The sequence below is a fragment of the Medicago sativa genome, chromosome 2, assembly GCF_051527215.1.
Source record: "Medicago sativa cultivar Bolivia chromosome 2, Bolivia_mono, whole genome shotgun sequence".
Classification (NCBI taxonomy): Eukaryota; Viridiplantae; Streptophyta; class Magnoliopsida; order Fabales; family Fabaceae; genus Medicago; species Medicago sativa.
Genome location: NC_140750.1, coordinates 7,754,704 through 7,773,436, shown reverse-complemented (window position 1 = coordinate 7,773,436; position 18,733 = coordinate 7,754,704). Strand labels below are relative to the sequence as shown.

The following is an 18,733-nucleotide window of genomic DNA, read 5'->3' as shown; positions in this document are numbered from 1 at the left end:
ACTTACCCGTTACCCTACCCATACCCAACGGGGATGAGAAATTGAATCCCATCCCCGTCCCCGACGGGTTCGGGGATCCCATCCCCATCCCCATACCCATAGTGAATCATTTTTTAATAATTTTTTTTTTTGTTTAAAACACTAATGATTTGTTCAAAGCCTACTAGACTTCCTGACTGATTATATATATATTCATCTTGGCCGATACTATCTCATGAATTTGACAGACTTAACTTTTCGAACAACAGACTTTGGTTTTTTCAATACAAACTAATCAATATATGACAAACTTTGCTTTTCAAACAACATACTTCAGTTTTTTCAATATATAAGTATACATCATACTGCAAAAATATTAGAAACCGAATCCCATGTAGTTACTTTCCGTCTCTTCAGCAATTATCTCATAAAGTTGCCAGTTAATTTTATTGGCTAGTACCAGAGCTTTTAAATTTAAGTCCTGTGTCTGCAACAAGAGAAGTAATCGTCAGGTGTAAATCACCAAGACAAAGCATAAATCTGAATGCAACAATTAAGTAAGAACACACAAACTCAGAATTTGAAAAAATCATGGCAGCAACTTCACTAGTAAGAACACGCAAAATCATGGCAGCAACTTCACCAGTAAGACTAACATTATCGGTTGAACCTGCATAAGAGAATTTGAAAAACAAATCACCAATTGTAATGAAATGAATCCAGAAATGAACCCAGAAAAGTAAGCAAAGTTGTGAATGAAATGAAAAGGGAATGAATGAAATGAACACAGAAAAACATAATTAAAATACCAGGGTGGGAAATACAGAACAGAAAGCGCCCTACCTGCTTGAGCGTTGAGAGAGAATGCAGAACAGAAAGCGCCGTCGGCCGCTCTGGACACTGGAGGAATGAAATAGATCTAGGGTTTTGCTCTTGTGTTTCTATTTATATTAAAAAAAAAGGGGTAAAAAAGTAATTTTATACATTCGGGTATGGTATGGGTATGGGTTCGGGGTGGGTACCTATATACCCGTTACCCGTCCCATACCCGTGTTTTGGAATCGGGTAAAACCCATACCCATACCCAAACCCAGTCAAAGCGGGGAAAACCCGTCAACTTTGGGTGGGTATGGGCGGGTACCCACGGGGACGGGTATTGTTGCCATGCCTAGTCTTCACTTTCTTTTCAATTTTTTATGTTCTTAAACATTTACATTTTCACCGTCTCTCATGTAAAAATAAATAAATCTATCAATTTAGTCTTAAAAAACTGTTGACACTAAAATTAATGACTCCAAAGTGAAAACGGCGTGTTTTAGTTTTGGTAAAGGAAAGAACGCGAGTCATAATGATTTCGGTGAATTGACGACTGACTAGCACACCTTTCTCCAGACACCGTCGCCACCGGCGGTAGAAACCTCCGGACACCGCGATCTCCCGGCGGCGGTTACTGCCACCACTCAGGTTATTTCAATTCTCTTATTTCGCATCACACCTTATTTTTTTCAATGTAATTTTACTCCATTAACGTTAATTTAAATAGATTCTGATGAATTCAATGAAATTAGGTTTTGTGTTGTTAGAGGTAAATGTATATTGATGATAGTCAAAAGAAAAAAAGAAGAGGAAGATTCGTGGTTTAGGATGAGTCAACCATCAGTGTTACTCGCCACTGCTAGCTATGATCACACCATTCGATTTTGGGAAGCTAAGAGTGGTCGCTGTTACCGGACTATTCAATATCCTGATTCGGTTTGATTCCCTTTTTCTCATTCTTTTTTTATTTTATTTGATTTTTGCAATAATTGAAAAAAATTGATATAGGTTTACAAGTAGTAATTTTGAAACACTAGATAATGAAACATGTACCTTATGTGAAATTTTAGGATCGAAGTTTGTGATTTGGAGTGGAACTAGATTGTCTGCCTGAGGTGATGTACCCTGAAAACACTCTGACGATCAAGTCAGTAATTGGTCTAGAATCTAGAATGTGAGGTTTTAGGGTTTAGAGAATGTGTACCTTAACCTGAGTCACGAGTTGAGAGTTCTATGAAGCAGACATTGAAAGTTGAAACTAACACTGATACGGAGACCAGAAAAAAATTCAAAAAAGGATTTAATTCAATGTAATCACACATGTCGGTGTTGTGTTGTGTCAGACACCAGACACACCTTCCATTAGAAGTTTTGATGCTACAAAGAATGAATTAGCTTTTATAAGCTGAACTCTAGGGTTTCTAAGGTGGAAACCCTAATTCGACAACACTCTTAGGAGATGGCTATTGACAGATCATGATTTTATTGTCATCATACAACCGTGATTACATCTCTCGACTTGCTTGGGTAGATCTCTAGGGCATCCTCACAGCATGGTCCCGTAGTGTTCCGTTTCACTAGTGGATTGGGCTTGGCTTGGTCCAGAACAGTTTGCTTGCATAAACTTTCTGATATCCTATTTTTTAAGTTTCAATTATATTTTAGCTGATTTTTTATTCTGTTGAATGCGTGCGTTATATACCTATATGTTTGTTTTGAAGTTATGATTATGTATGTGCCACACATGCCTTTTGTTAGATGGTGATTGGTTGCTACTAATTTATCATGGAGAATGGTTTTTGGTGATTTTAAGTTCCATATAGTGGCACTAATTTTGCTGTTTCCACTTTGTGTAGCAAGTGAATCGGCTGGAGATAACCCCGGATAAACGCTACCTAGCTGCAGCTGGCAATCCTCACATACGGTTGTTTGATGTTAACTCAAATAGCCCTCAACCGGTATGTCTTTTCAACTGATACACCTACCTCAAAATATTGTTCATTTTTTGGTTCCAAATAATTTATGTTCCTGATTATGTGGCAGGTAATGAGCTATGACGGACATACCAGTAATGTAATGGCAGTTGGGTTCCAGTGTGATGGGAACTGGATGTATTCTGGTTCAGAGGACGGCACGGTTAAAATCTGGGATTTGAGGTGAAGTAGATCTCATGTTGCCAAACATTTTATACCATAACTTTAGACCTCAAATTTTTGGGCAAATAGATTTTACTTATTTGATGACAAAAATGCAGGGCACCAGGTTGTCAGAGGGAATATGAAAGCCGTGCAGCAGTTAACACTGTTGTGTTGCACCCAAATCAGGTTAAGTTTCACTATTTGTTGGTCGCTATACTGTCTATCCCTGACTTATGGTTACATTAATTAAAACGATACTCTAAAATGTAGATTCTTTTTCTAATTAAAAATTCTGAAGAGATAACTAGGACTGAATTGGCCTTACAGCACGATGACTGTTCGCTTGTATTATTATTTTATTTCATTTAATTACTCTTCACTTTTATGAGATTTATTTAATTATTGGTTGATTGTTTGGTACTTAAATCTGGATTCTGACATGGCTCAATATTGAGTAATGGGATTGCGGATTGCTTTTCATATAAGTTCTTGCTTCATCGTTCTCACTGATTTTGTATGTGATTCAACAGACTGAGCTAATATCTGGTGATCAAAATGGCAATATCCGAGTGTGGGATTTGACAGCAAATTCATGCAGTTGTGAGTTGGTATGAGTTATGAACTCTTATTGCACATGCATGTCAGTTTAGAATAGATTTTTCAATATTCTCTGTGCAAAGAATAAATAAATGAATCCAAATATGGTTCTTATAAAAAAAAACCGAAATAATATTTAGAAAGCATGAAATATTTGAATTATAAGCTTTGTAGTTGTAAGTTGTAAGCTCTTGTTGCTCATGGTGCAAACTCATGTTTCTTTCTCACTTACCTCCTACATGTACTCTATCTATTTCAAATATACACTCAATAGCCATGCTTCTCCAAAACGTAGATGCTTTTTCTTTCTATATCGTTTGGATTACTGTACACAATTTCCTTTGGCTAAGGTTGACCAGTGCTTCTCACTATATCCTCCCTGTTTCTCTCTCACCAGTTGACAAAAAATTATAGATGGAACATTATTTTAAATTTGTGGTTCTAATGTAGGTGCCAGAGGTTGATACAGCTGTACGCTCTCTAACAGTGATGTGGGATGGCAGTTTGGTAGTAGCAGCAAATAATAATGGGACTTGTTATGTGTGGCGCCTGTTGCGAGGGACTCAGGTTGTTCCTTATTAAAATATCACAATAATGTCATTCTCATGTCAAATTGTCAATTTTTACTTATTTTTACAAATGGAATGTGATTTTGTGCAGACAATGACAAACTTTGAGCCACTTCATAAGCTGCAAGCACACAATGGCTACATTCTCAAATGTGTTTTATCCCCTGAGTTTTGTGACCCCCACAGGTCAGAAAGAATGTGTTCGTCTTTTGTCTATTTATTATTCCTTTTTTAATTAAGTTCGGAAATGGAAAAGGTTGTGGTCAAGTGAACAGCTAGTGGTTAAACTAAGCATTTAGGTAATCCGGTGTGTTGATTAAAACAAAGGAATTGTAAATTTTTTACAAATAATGGCCACAATTGAAATCTCAGAAGTCAGAAATGAAAAAAAAATGTGATTTAAATTGAAGTATTTAATTTATATTGTTTAAAGATATATTATTTAACAGTTGAAATTTCATTTAAGTAAAAGCGAGCGGTAGCTATTTACATTGGATTTGGTTTGAATACATGCAAGGGTTTCTCATATGCTCCAATGTTTCCAAAACATTTTACCTGGTTCAATTTTCACCATGCATTAAGCACTAAACAAATTTCCGTGATTAGCCTTTATCACTTCAGCACATAACTGAATTTCCAAACAAACCCGCAGTAAGTTATGTAACTTTACTAGTGTATGGGGCAATTATTATGCATTCTAATTCTATTATACTAAAACATTTTAATTTTTTCTTAGGAACTGCAGAGATTCTTAAATGAATGTAAACAACTACAAAAAGTAGAAGTGTTTCCATAATGATTCCTTTGTTAAAAAGTACAAAAATTAGATGTAATATTTTTCTTTCACCAAAACATGTTTTGATTATAGTAAATAACAATGGCCTAGATATATGGGTTCATGCAAACAACACAAAAACTTCAGATACAGTTTTTACTTAATTGTTTTTATTCGAAAATTTGGGCATGCGCACTTCCAACTTTCAACATACATGTGCACATATGCTCTCAGATGTGCACACACATGCTATGTTACTGTTATGAATATAATCTGTGGGAGACTATGCCGCCTTTTATATAAATAGAAATATTTCCTGTGTGCTTCTATGGTCATATTCACCTCTTGCCATGAAGATGGAGTTGCACTTTATTTGCTTATTATATTGTCTTAATTCCTATTCTTGTATGAGTTAGCAATATGCAAGTTGTAAAAGAGTTTGAACTGGAAGCATCAAACATCTAATAGAGCACCTGTCCTGGTCTTTAAATTTAGTTAAAACTGTTTGACTGGACTGCGTCTCTAGGGATCAACATTTCCTATTGTTATTAATGATGGTATACTGGCTGGTTCGAGACCACTTTTATCATTCCAGGACTGAATCTCACTGTCGCTATCTCTAACTCACTAATGTACCTCTAGCTCATTTAAGATGTTAATATTTCTTGATGTTATTTCTAGGTACTTGGCAACTGCATCTTCTGATCATACTGTTAAGATATGGAATGTTGATGGTTTTACACTAGAGAAGACTTTGATAGGTAATTCATGAAATTACGTGATAATCTAGTGTTTTTTCATTCCATACAACTTTCCCCAAAATTTCGTTCTCCTTAAACGAGGTTGGCTGTACATCCCAGGTCATCAACGTTGGGTGTGGGACTGTGTCTTCTCAGTGGATGGTGCCTACCTTATTACAGGTACTAGATAATTTTTTTGGGGTATTTGTTCTTATAGTCCAGGAACTGGACATATAAGTGGGTTTCCTTTTGAACACTGTTGTATAATTTTTTTTACCCTTTCGTAGTCACATCAGTATACTTAGACTTTTTGGGTGACAATAGTTATGATTTTCTAACTTCTGCAATAATTTGATGATACCAGTGTAAAAAAGTTTCAAAAGGCTTTTATCATGTAGTTGTTACTTAGAAACAGGCTCTTATCTTATGCATTGTCCAGAATTGGATCCTTCAGTTCAAAGGAAATATAAAGTATAGATAAGGTTGATTCAACATATTACAAATTTGTGTAGTTTTAGATGGCTGTCTGGTCTTTCATTTTATTTACCAATTGCTAACCTTGATTGTTTGTCTTTAAAGAAAATTAAGTGTCTCATGGGCTCTGTAAAAAACAAAACATAATCATTCAGTCTTCCATAATCCAGATTTAGAAAATGCTCGACAGAGTGTAGAGACAAACTTGAATTGGCTATTAATATGTAATTGATGCAATTCACTCTGCGTATACTTGTTATACAAATAATATACTCTATCTAAATTGTGTTTTAATGATACTCTATCAGACCAAATTTTTAGTTAAAAGAGAATAAAAGATGAAGAAAAAACGTTTAGCGGAAATTGTGAAAGCTGAAACACTGGTGGTGAGTGGGGACTTTGAGCGACTGCTCAAACTACAACTGTTTTTATAACTACTGATTTTATAGTTGCATAATGAGCTGTAGCTGAACGTAAATTAGTTTAGTCCAATTTTATCATTTTCCTCCTTTATTCCTCATATGTTGCAAAATGGTCTTTGCATTATCAGTTGTGAATTTCGGTGGAGTACAATTATTGTTATTGGTAATCAATTATTGCTTAATCCAATATTCACACCAATACACTTTGTCATTGCAGCTTCCTCTGATTCAACTGCTAGGCTTTGGTCTACGACAACTGGTGAAGATATTAAGGTTTACCAAGGGCATCATAAATCTACAATTTGTTGTGCCCTACATGATGGGGCTGAACCTGGAAGCTCTTGACATAGTGGACATTTATCTACGTCTGATACATCTTGTTGTGTAAATATTAATATCCTTCGTTGGTCTATGAAGTTTATTGCAGTTATTTTTGCGTGCGCATCTAATGTTATTTGTTGGTAGTTTTTCAATTAGAGTAATCTTTTCAAATAATGGATCGAAACACATGGATTAGTATTTCATGATACAATGATGATGCATATCATTTTTCAAAGACTGTGTCCAGTTTTGAAATGCAACACATGTTCATTACATTATGCATGAACGTGTACAACGACTAATTTTCTGCGTTGCTAGGAGGCTTGACTCAATTCAACAACCGGTGTTTATATAATCTTTCTTAGCATGGAAATGATAACTTTCTTATCCTCTATTGATGATTAAAAACCCACAAACAAGTGAAGAGCAAGCTCAAAAATAAAATAAAAAATAATCATTAGGAAAACATGGTTATTTCAAGCATACATTAACCAGTGGTTAACAGTGGACACAAGTTCTAGTCCCAAAACGGTGTAGATTGCATTTATTCTTATACACCCCATCATATATGGGTTTGATCATAATCTTTATAGAGCTTTTATTAATCAGAATGTTCGCTTTTGGAACCTTCTTTCCCTTTCTTCTTGTCCTTTTTTTCCTTCTTGCCATGCTTCTCAGCCTTATGGTGATTTTGAGGAGGCTCGGTGAAATCTGAAATATCCATGTGCACACCAGGATCATTGGCATGGTAACTACCACCCAGCATGATGGAATTGTTGATGGCCTGAAAGTTGCTGTTTACATAAGTGCTCAATGCTTCAGGCTCATCATGGGAAGAATATTTACCTGATTTTGCATCCAATTCGCTCCGCAGAGTAGCTCCTTCGTTGTTTCCTGCTAGGGTGATGATCCTAGTGCCATGTTCATCGTCATTGTCCAAATGGTGGGTGGAGCCTGGTTTATGAAAATCAGTGACACGATGAGTGATGGCAGATACCATCTCCCTGATTTCTCTATCCAGGTTCTTGTGCTTCTCACCTTCAGCAGGGGGAGATTGACTTGACTTCACTGACTCTGAATGCATGTTTGTGTGGTACTTGAATGAAACTTTCTCTTTTAATGTGTATGGATTTTGGGTGTATTGTGACTATGTGAGTATATTTATATTACAAGAGCTGAATGACATGTAGTTAAATGTTGTCTTCTGTGTGAATAAAGTGGATGGAATAACTTGGAAGGCAATAAGAGTATCTTCAATATATTTCATATATTAGCAGAAAAAGCTAAAGGAGGAATTGAGGATTGCTTCATAATGGGTTAACATCTTAAGCTTTTGTGATTTTATCATTTCTAAGGAAAAGAATAACTGCCTTTGGTGTGCTTGGAGACTTGTACATCAAACTGTTAATAATTTTATCAGAAAATTTATGTTAATGTTTGCTCGTTATTGCAAAATAAACTTAATATTCTGTGTTTCTAATATTATTTGTTAATTAGTTAAATAATTTTGTGTAATATTTAATAATAATTTGGGCCGAGAGTTCTTTGAATAAACTATTCTCTACTTCTCCATACCTAAGGTGTCTGATTCTTACCACTAGACTATATGACCCAAAAAAAAGTTAATTTAAGCTTGAATTTTGTCTGTTTACTTAAACAAACAAGCTAAATCCAACATTGAACAAACCCATCTCAAATAGTTCACCAATGATTCAAGTAGAACATTTACGGCCTTCCTTATGTGTAATCCTACCTTGATGCAATTCATTTTCTTCCCTACATATTTCAAACCAAAACCTAAATGCATTTTAAAACTAGTTATCCCAATCAAATAATAGACAAGTTAATTAAGTGCATCAAACAAGTGGCAGGACCACAATATAGATAAACAGGATGAAAGAGCAACTACTCTTGCACATTGTGTTGTGCACAGTACATCTTCAACTTCCACTACTTCTTTATGTGCAGCAGATTGCCCACATTGATCTGATCAGAGGCAAAACTAATTGCTTCAAGTTTAATAACGGCATTCACAATAGAGTCATCCAGTTTTAGGTACTTAAGACACATATCACTCATTAATAATTTTTTAAGAGCAAATCTCCTAGTACACACTCACGTAAAAGCAAAATATAAAGTTAACTTTATCATTACTTCTAAAATAATTAAAAGAATATGATGTGGAATTTATAATTTGTAAGTGTGCCTAAAAGATTTGTATTTGGGGTTGTGACTATCTAAGAATAATCCATTTTTTAATAGTAGTGTCTAATAAGTATTCAATCCTTTCAACTAATTTTATATCTTTTTTTTAAACTTGAAATTCGATCCAAGAATCGATTATTCTGCGGGGACCAATCCCACCGCTCACTTGCGGGGGCCCATTTAAACATTTAAAGCTAGAGCAAGGCTCTGTATGGATTTGCCCACCGAAATTGACACCAGGGGGAATCGAACCTGAGACCTTGAGAGGAGCAAACTCCAAGATCTCAAACCAACCACTAAGTCAACCCTGAATGGATTAATAACTTTATATCCTTACAATTCAATATTCTAATATTTAAAAATATATGTCTCATTTAAGATTTGAGGTCTTCATGGAGACCTTATGACTTATAGATACCCAAAATTATTTCTCCTTAACGGAGTACCTCATAGATACGAAGTCTTAAAATTTGAGACACCCTCATTGGAGATGGTCCATGAGTCTTGAATCCTAATCCAAAATAGATGTGAATTTAGATTGCCTGAATCTATAAAAGCACACGGTCCAACGTAGTAATCACTTAATCTCAATCATTGATTTGATATCAAACTGTTCAAATTTAAAAATCCAATACAAATCATTTCACCCAACAATTTTAAATCAAATGTGAATAATTGTGTCACGTATTACAGCATCAATGTTGGGGAGAAAAAAACTCGTTTTCTATCCTGTACATGATGTGAAATGAACAATTATAGCCAAATATTGCCTAATAAAGTGGACTAGTAGACAAAAATACTGTGTTTTCCTTCTTGTGGAAAATGCAATCATAGATAGACATAGTGTCCGGACGAGAAAATTCATAACTAAGAGAAATACCCAGGTTTTTATATGATGCTAAGAAGTTTAAAATAGTAAATTTGTATGTCTTATATTAAATACTTCCTCCGTCTCATAATTATGGTCGCTTTAGCATTTTTTTTTTCAAAATAATTATCACTTTACAATACTCCCTCCATTCCTTTTTATTTGATGTTTTAGCTCTTAAGTTTTATTTCAAAATATTTGATGTTTTAGAATTGTTGGTATTATTTGTCCAATTTTACTCTTGTCACAATTAATTACGTTATGACTTTTAATTTATCACAATTGTCAAAAATTGGAGTACTAAATGTTTTGCTGGGAAAAAAAAAAGTGGGAAAAAACAAACCGTTCACTTTTTAAAAGTGTCACCTTATACTTTTTCAATTGTATACTCCCACCATTATTTTTTGGATGAAAAAATTGTATACTCCCACGTTCATTTTTTGGAAGTGTAAGTAATAAATGTATTGAAATTAGAATTGTATACTCCCACCGTTCATTTAAGAAGATTTGGAATTTTGAGAAGAAAAAAGCAAGGAGTAATCATGACAGCCAAAAAATAAAATAAGGGTATTGTAGTCCAAATCTACAACTATTTTCATTCTTTAATGATTCATTAATATGTGTGTAATCAGCTAAAACATCAAATAAAAAGGAATGGAGGGAGTACTAATGCAGCATTTATTTATTTTTTTACTATTATACCTTTATTTATTGAATTTCATCCAACTTAACTACTCCATTAACTACAATTAATAAGTGTGTTTTAGTAAATGTAACTAATTTTACCATTGAAATCAACACAATTAATCATTTCCTTAATAATCGTGCACAAACCTTAAACGACTAATATTGTGAGACGGAGGGAGTATGTAACTTTTTAATAAATACTCCCTCAGTTCCTTTTTAATTGTCACATTTTGACTTTTTACACAAACCAAGACAACAAATACTTTTACTACTTTTGATACAACAATTTATCTTTTTCCTATAATAACCTTAATCATTTAATACTTCATTTCATACATTTTTCTCTCTGCAATAAATATATAGGGGTAATATAGGTAAAGGCACATTTAATGATACTTTGAACTTTGAAAACGACAATTAATTAGAAACAAAAATTTTATGCAAAAGTGACAATTATAAAGGAACGGAGGGAGTAATTGTTGTTTTTCAATAAAAAATTATTAATTTTAATTCATTTAACATGTGCAATATTACGCATGTTAGATAAACATATTTAAAAAAACACTAGCAACAAGTATCACATGTTAAGGTTCAATGCTTCAAGATATAATTATACAATTTACATGCATCTATACAATTTTGTAGATTTCTTTGTTATCCAAATTGAGTTTAGATAAGGCAAAATTAACTCCATTTTTTTTAGGGGAGTTATTTCGTGTCAAATAATTGGATGGATGTTTTTTCTTTGGGTTAATAGTGCTTTACCCCCTGTAATATAGGTCATTTCCGGTTTTCCACCCCGTAAAATTTTTTGTTTGGTTTTCGTCCTTGTAATTTGAAGATTTTTTGGTTTTAGACCTTCATGGGAAATTTCACCCCCTGTAATTTGAGAAAATTTCGGTTTAACCCCCTATAATTTCACCCCCTGTTGATTTGAGCAAATTTCGATATAGCCCCCTACCATATCGTCAATTTTGTACTGTCAAATAGGTCCAAAACCAGAAATCTTCAAATTACAAGGACGAAAACCAAACAAAAAATTTTACAGGGTAGAAAACCGGAAATAGCCTATATTACAGGGTGATAAAACACTATTAACCCTTTTTCTTTTGACAAATAATTGATGTTGAGTATTCAATAAAACTATGGTTTTGTTTGGCAAAGTTTTATTTTTAGGCTTAATTAATGATTTGGTCCCTTAAGTTATTTGTTGGTTACATTTTGGTCCCATAAGTTATTAACGTTACAATTTGGTCCCTTAAGTTATTTGTTGGTTACATCTTGGTCCCATAAGTTATTAACGTTACAATTTGGTCCCTTAACTTATTTTTTGGTTTCGTTTTGGTACCTTAACTCTTCCTCCGTCAACCACTCTGGTCCTTTATGTTATTAGAGTTAAGGTACAAAAACGAAACCAAAAAATAAGTTAAGGGACCAAAACGAAATCAAAAATTAAGTTAAGGGACCAAATTGTAACGTTAATAACTTATGGGACCAAATTGTAACGTTAATAACTTATGAGACCAAAATGTAACCAACAAATAACTTAAGGGACCAAAATAGTAATTAAGCCTTATTTTTAGGTACCGTTTGGCCAGACTTTTTTTCAGTCTAAAAGCTACTTTAAAATAAAGTTAAAATAAAGCCCTTTTAAAAAAAGTTAAAGCTGTTTGGTTTCTTTATTTTTGTTTAGTTCTAAAGTTATTTTTAAGTTAAAAGTTGTTTGGCAAAATATTGTACAAAACTTTGAATAGTTTGTTTTTTCTTTTTCAATTATACTGTATAACAAATTTTGTTATAAGAATACCATATTTTTGGTGTCATTTAAAAAGATAAGAATTTATATTATATGATATCATATTTGTTACAGTGTTGGTGTCATTGAACCAAAAAAAATATTTGTTACAGTGTTGGTGTCATTGAAAAAGATATGTTTAGTTTTTTTTGAAAAAGATAAGTTTAGTTTTTTAAATAAGAAAAAGATATGCATAGTTTGTTATAATATAAATGTATAAAATATATATAAGTATAATTTTTTTAGGCATCTATACTTGTACTTTTAATTAAAATCAAAATTTTATGAAAATAATTATACGCATTTTATAACACTAAAAAAATTATACGCATTAGCGTAACAAAAAAACAGACATACGAACATAAAATATTACTCTAAACGCTAATGTGTGTGTGTATATTTGTGAGGTTGAAGAAAGGGAATAAATATATTTAGATTCATTCAATGACAACATGAATAAAAAAATTTGCGAGGTTGTGATAATTGAACGATATTAAAATTAAATATATAAGTAATAAAAAGATAATAAAATTAAATGGACCCTCCTTCAAAAAAAAATTATATGGACCGGTCCAAAAAAATAAAATAAAATTAAATGGAAGAAAAAAAACAAATTGAAATATAATATTAAAAAATAAAAGAAAAGATTGTCTGCGTGAGTTGAAGAGAGTGCTTGTGAAATAAATTGCGAAGAAGTAGTTTTTTGAAGTAACATTCAACAACTTTTGATTAAAGCTCATTTCATTCAATATTATGCATTCTAGAAAAAGTACTTTTTTTCGAAGGTACTTTATTGATATTATGTTTGGCCTAGCTTCTCCTTAAAAATGTAGAGAAGCTAAAAAAAGCCGGGCCAAACGATACCTTAATATAGATAACTTATAAGTTAACAAAAACATATTCTATTGTAACAATTATTTTTCACGAGCATATGATGATTTGTTTATAAACTACTTTAAGTATGTTTGAGCTTGTAACATATCATTTTTCGATCAATTTTATCCTTGATATCTTATTGAAAAATATTAATTTTTTTATATCATTTTATATTCATCAACTAATTAAGCACTCTCTTGATTAAGAAACCATATAATGTTATAAAAAAAACACTAGTAATAAATTGGAAATTTTACCGAACACTTCAAGTTTAATTTGTTGGCTTATGCGTTGTGGTTAACTTATAAGTTATCTATATTTTTATTCTCCAAACATAGACAATTGGTGGATATTTTGTCACCATCAATTTATTTTCACACCCCTTCTTTTTTGGGTAAATTTGTTTTATACCACTACTACTTATACAAATAAATTAGTTTTTTTCTTTTTTAACAATTATCCTCATTTTTTAAAAGGTCTGTCTAACATGTGCAATATCGCACATGTTAAAGTAACTAAAAGTGAAAACATTTTATTGAAAAACAACCATTATTTCTTAAAATGATACATATTTAATACCAAATGTAGAAATTTTCATGCAAACTTACTTTTTTAAACTTTTTAACATATGTAAATTTACATATGACAATAGTTCATTTCTTTTATGAATCCGTTTATTAGTTCCTAATTAATTTGAAATTTCAAAAATGTAAATTAAAATAAAAATCTTTGAAACATTAGGAGGAAACTTAGTAGCATACTTTAAATCTAAAACATTACCTTAACCGTAATAAAAGTAATTTTTTTGTTATACAATGTAGAAGCACTTTTTTTTTATACATTGTAAAAACACTTTTTTTTTTTTTAATTTAAATTGTCCCTCAATGTATCTGGTAGACAGAATAGTCTTTCAATATCAAAACTCTAAAATAGATCAGGGATATGTATTATATTAGTCAAAATAGTCTCCAACATTAAAATGATTTTTCAATGCTGATAGTAACTTTTTTCTTTTTGTAATGGCTTATATGACAGTAAATATGTTGAACAACAGATACAAAAGTATTAACAAAACATTTAAACGTCAATGACTATTTTAACTAACACAATGCATAATTAGAGATTATTTTAAAATTTTAAATACATTGCGAGATTATTATAGTTACTCGTTACACATTCAGAGACAGAAATGACCATCAAGCCATTCTCATAATCATTGATGTGATTCGATCTCTTGCATTGAAAATTAAGTATTTAACTTTTTTAAAATAATTCATCTGACTATTATTATAAACAAAATTTTATTATTTAAAATTGAATAACTAATGTTAATTTTCAGATATTCAAATCCAAAAAAGTAAACTTTTTTTTTTTGGTGGTGGTCGGAGTTCGAACCCCGGACTTTGCATATTTTATGCATTGTCGTTACCAGATGAGCTAAGTTCACGAGGACAAAGTAAACTTTTAGATCATCTCCATTGAGAGGGTTTTAACTATTTAAGACCAGGTACCTATTAGGTACCCCCAATGGGGAGAACCTTTTTCAGGGTCTTATAAGATCTGAGATCTTACTTAAGACCCCCACTTTTAAGCGGGACCCACACTCTTTTAATATTAAAAAATTGAAATATAATGATATAAAGTTATTGATAATTGATTAGTGGGTCCCATTCAAGAACTTTGTGTGAGATCTGAGTTGGAGTGATCGAGTGTTTATTAGGTACCACTATTAAAAAATTATAAATGAATACTGTGTATACGTGAAACCTATTTAAGAACCTAAAAATGAATGTCTCCATTGTTGATGCTCTTATTGTAATAATAATGATTGAATTAGTAATTTTTTTCTTTCTACTAATCCTTACGGAATGTCTCAAAGCTACTACTCATTATTAGTCCGACATTGAAACTAATTGGATAATTAATTAGCCGTTAATGTGGCACAAGTGTCAACGGCATACTACTTCATCAGAAAGAAAAAAAAAAAAAAACTCCCAATGGTATGATGCCATGCCACACATACACATGTCTCTTTCTATTGTAGTATGAGTTGAAAATGACATTAAAAAACAATTCCCAGAAACAATGAATGAATAAATAAAGTTAGGGAAGAGGATAAGATCAAGACAGAAACCACACCAACAAAAAGAGAGCACACTGAAAACCTAAAATACCGGAAACCGGCTCATCACTCTCCAATAACAGTGGCGCCGCTTTTAACAAAACTGCCAAATATTACCAGCTACCCAAGTCACCCACTCTCTTCATCACTCTCTTTATATATCACACAATTTCGTTGTTGACTCAACTTTCTCTTATATATACGACAACGCATTGACGAGGTTATCTTATATTTCATTTGGATTCAAATTCAACTAGAAAGATGATACTGGTGGCGATTGTGGCGGAGGTGATGGAGGAATACACGGCGTTGCTGGCAAGGATGGTGGAACAGGTTTTCAATTCTGCACCTGTACCTCGAAGGGTTCGTTTTCTCATACTACGCAGTCTTCCTTTTATTTCTTCTCAACCTAGGAGGATTCACTTTCAATCTCATTAGTTCTTTTTTCCATTTTTGTCTTTTTTTTTTCTTCTTCTTCTTTGTTTTGTTTTGTTTTGTTTTGTTCCGTATCCTACCTTTGTAAACTTTTATTTAGTGAATTTGAGTTTTTTTGCATTCTAAATATTAGTACTGTACTGTATATATTGTTCGAGATTTCCCAGTTGCGTGTAAAGAACGATGAGTTGTGTTCTGAATCTTGATGGTGATTGCACTCTAATGTATGGAGGGGCGCAAACAAGTGTGTAGAAACTTCTCTTGGACATTTATTTGGTTCTGTTAGTAGAAATGGTAAATACCATTAAACTCACATATCAAGGTCCCGGTTTCAATTCGGATGAAAAATGTTCAACCTAACAATTTTAACATTCATTTACCAACACAGTTCTTCAATTTAATTAATGACCTAAATTAATTTGTTGATGTAATTATGATGATTTTTTTAATTATTAATCATTTCATGGTTAAATAATGATGAGCATTATGAGTAATAATAAATAATAATAACAACAACAACTTATAATTTACGTGGTCCAATGCAATGTTTCTTGACTTAACTGAATTTTCATTGAGATATACTCCACTCTCTGGGCTATACAAGGTTTATGTAGGACCTTTCTTCAAAATAAGGTTTATGTTATGTAGGACCTTTTCATATGATATAATTTGCAATATGATATCATTTTTTAATGAGGTCTCTGATCACAAATTAATAGTAGTAAATAATATGATATGATGGATGTGTATAAATTTGAATCACTTCAAATTATTGTCGGATTGATTGTAAATCTTGGCTCGTGTGGACGAGTTTATCATGTCTCTTTTCACCGTGAGTGAGTGAGTTTTTGTCGTGAGGTAGAATAATATTAAATTAATGGATAGACACAATCGTTAACCTGTAGCATAATGCTGCAGTGCTCTTCTAAGTTTTAACCAAATACCGTAAATGACACGAATCTATTGGTAATTTAAAATTCAGTAATGTCATTGTTTCGTACATTCAATTTTTATCCCAAACAAACTTCAACCAATACGACCATCGGATTTTCTCTGATCAAAATAATTAATTGAGGTTCCATTAATTGATATTGGTAGATGAAGATGGCTTGATATTTAAGTTGGGTTATTCCTTTTCCTATATTTACCCCCTCTTATTTAATATTTTCTCAAAATTACCATTCACCTGAGAAACCACCTCCACCATTGGAAACGTCGATGGGCAGAGTCAAAATCTACAGTCTGGAGATAGGTGAATTCTCAACGATCCATGTGTATGGATAACTTATTTATTGTTAATTTCACGAATATAAACATTCGTTTGCTATGCATAGTGTAAGCCATTTGGATGCATGTTTTAGTAGATTATAGAGATAGACATGCAGTGACATTAAACTCGTGATACCCATAGGAACTAAGCTTTTAATGCATGTTTTAGTATGTTAAAAATTGTGGATTTTTTAGGTCTATGGGAAACCAAGATTTAAAATTTAACATTATCGTTTTTTAAAATATTAGATTAGATTAGTTGGTCTAAATGTTGCACCATTTCCTGATTAGGTTCTTCAAGTTTTCTACATATAAATTCATTCATTTGTTGATTGTATGGTGGTTTTGGTTAGATAGATCATTGTTGGAACAAACCTCATCAATCATAATATGGATATCTGATTTAGTGGTTTGATAAATGAATTTAAAACTTGTTTTTATATGTTATTCTTCACTTGCCGTTGGTCTGTATAAAGGACAGTTGATTTGATAGGTTGGTTTACCAGATGTTGTACGCTCATTATTTGATGCATTTTGTGTATAGTTTATGTGATTATGTCTGAGGTGTTACTTTAATTATGGTGATTTTAGTTTATGTGTGTTATAGACGCCTAGACGCTACATCATCCGGTGTCATTTTGTTGTTGTTTTCCACATGTATTTGGGGAGGTCGACCGTAAGTTTTACATCAAATTCAAATTAAAGATGGTTTTTGGTGGATTGTAACATACACTAAGTCAAATTCAACAAATCTTATGGAAAACCCTCGCTGACTACTAGGTGGGATAAACTGCGGACATTTTGCGACTTAACTGGAGATCATGTTGTTACGTTCAATTACAAGGGCCATAACAAATTTATGATTATTGTTTTCAAACAACTTGCAGAACCATTCAATTTCCGGCTGTTATGAGGATGGTATGCTATGGTGTTGATATAACGCGCGTTAAATTGAAACAAGGGGGTATGCTCTAGTTTTGATATGTTGAATCTATTTCTTAATTTCTACACTCTATGCAGAGTTGGGTATATAGCTACAAAAATACTCTTGATAGATTCACCTGTATTAATGTAGAAGTGATCGTCCTTAAAAAAAAAATGTAGAAGTGATCACATCTATGAAATTTAGGGAAATGTTTTTGAGCATTCACTATACTAAGATATATGTGTATGATTCATCCTTGAATTATATTACTTACTATCATATCGATCCTTGTAGAATCTAATCTAATATCAAACCAATCCTTTGGAATGGCCTTAAATGAGTCATCATCGACAGACACTGATTATAAATCCACAAACTCAAACCCATAGATCCATTAAAAGTCATTGAACAAAACCCTGGTAGCCTATACCTATGTCCTCCCAGGTTTGATCCATTTAGTTTTAGCAAGCACAAATTATGCTTGATCATACCGACTACATTTCCCCTAATATGAGTACTCCTTTATTTGCATATAGATCATATATAGTGCAAGAAAATAATTCTTTTTGGTCTGCACTTAAAAGTCTGCATAGAAAATATTCTGTCAACCACCGAATCATTAATGTTCAACACATAATGCATGACATTCCACAAACCAAGTCTTTGCCAACATTATTGCATGTTATTCTAACATAAAAAAAAAAAAATGTTATTTTCAAC

General features: G+C 32.4%; 3 protein-coding genes and 1 long non-coding RNA gene across 4 annotated transcripts; 2 read left to right on the top strand and 2 right to left on the bottom strand.

Moving 5' to 3' along the window:
* Positions 1-234: 234 nt before the first annotated feature.
* Positions 235-961, bottom strand: LOC146944141 (uncharacterized). The gene is made up of 3 exons (XR_015025860.1): positions 823-961; positions 549-649; positions 235-466 (listed from the first exon to the last, which is right to left on the bottom strand). It is a non-coding gene; the product is annotated as an uncharacterized LOC146944141 (long non-coding RNA).
* A 305-nt stretch (positions 962-1,266) lies between these two features.
* LOC146944140 (target of rapamycin complex subunit LST8-1) lies at positions 1,267-7,066 on the top strand. The gene is made up of 11 exons (XM_085742557.1): positions 1,267-1,443; positions 1,548-1,731; positions 2,652-2,753; positions 2,839-2,951; positions 3,050-3,119; positions 3,464-3,541; positions 3,981-4,097; positions 4,191-4,285; positions 5,556-5,635; positions 5,735-5,794; positions 6,728-7,066. The coding sequence occupies exons 2-11, from the start codon at positions 1,579-1,581 to the stop codon at positions 6,853-6,855; spliced, it is 996 nt and encodes a 331-aa protein (XP_085598683.1). The 5' UTR covers positions 1,267-1,443; positions 1,548-1,578; the 3' UTR covers positions 6,856-7,066.
* Positions 7,067-7,159: 93 nt separating this feature from the next.
* On the bottom strand, positions 7,160-7,982 carry LOC146944139 (uncharacterized). The gene has a single exon (XM_085742558.1). The coding sequence runs from the start codon at positions 7,913-7,915 to the stop codon at positions 7,433-7,435; it is 483 nt and encodes a 160-aa protein (XP_085598684.1). The 5' UTR covers positions 7,916-7,982; the 3' UTR covers positions 7,160-7,432.
* A 7,552-nt stretch (positions 7,983-15,534) lies between these two features.
* LOC146944138 (uncharacterized) lies at positions 15,535-15,946 on the top strand. Its single transcript, XM_085742556.1, has one exon. It carries the CDS (start codon positions 15,646-15,648, stop codon positions 15,820-15,822), a length of 177 nt encoding a protein of 58 aa, XP_085598682.1. The 5' UTR covers positions 15,535-15,645; the 3' UTR covers positions 15,823-15,946.
* The last annotated feature ends 2,787 nt before the right edge of the window (positions 15,947-18,733 follow it).

Coding starts and splice junctions, on each gene's coding strand:
- LOC146944139 (XM_085742558.1), bottom strand. CDS start 7,915: ATGCATTCAGAGTCAGTGAAGTCAAGTCAATCTCCCCCTGCTGAAGGT.
- LOC146944140 (XM_085742557.1), top strand. CDS start 1,579: ATGATAGTCAAAAGAAAAAAAGAAGAGGAAGATTCGTGGTTTAGGATG. Junction 2,952..3,049: donor GTTAAAATCTGGGATTTGAG/GTGAAGTAGATC, acceptor ACAAAAATGCAG/GGCACCAGGTTGTCAGAGGG. Junction 5,795..6,727: donor TGGTGCCTACCTTATTACAG/GTACTAGATAAT, acceptor TTGTCATTGCAG/CTTCCTCTGATTCAACTGCT.
- LOC146944138 (XM_085742556.1), top strand. CDS start 15,646: ATGATACTGGTGGCGATTGTGGCGGAGGTGATGGAGGAATACACGGCG.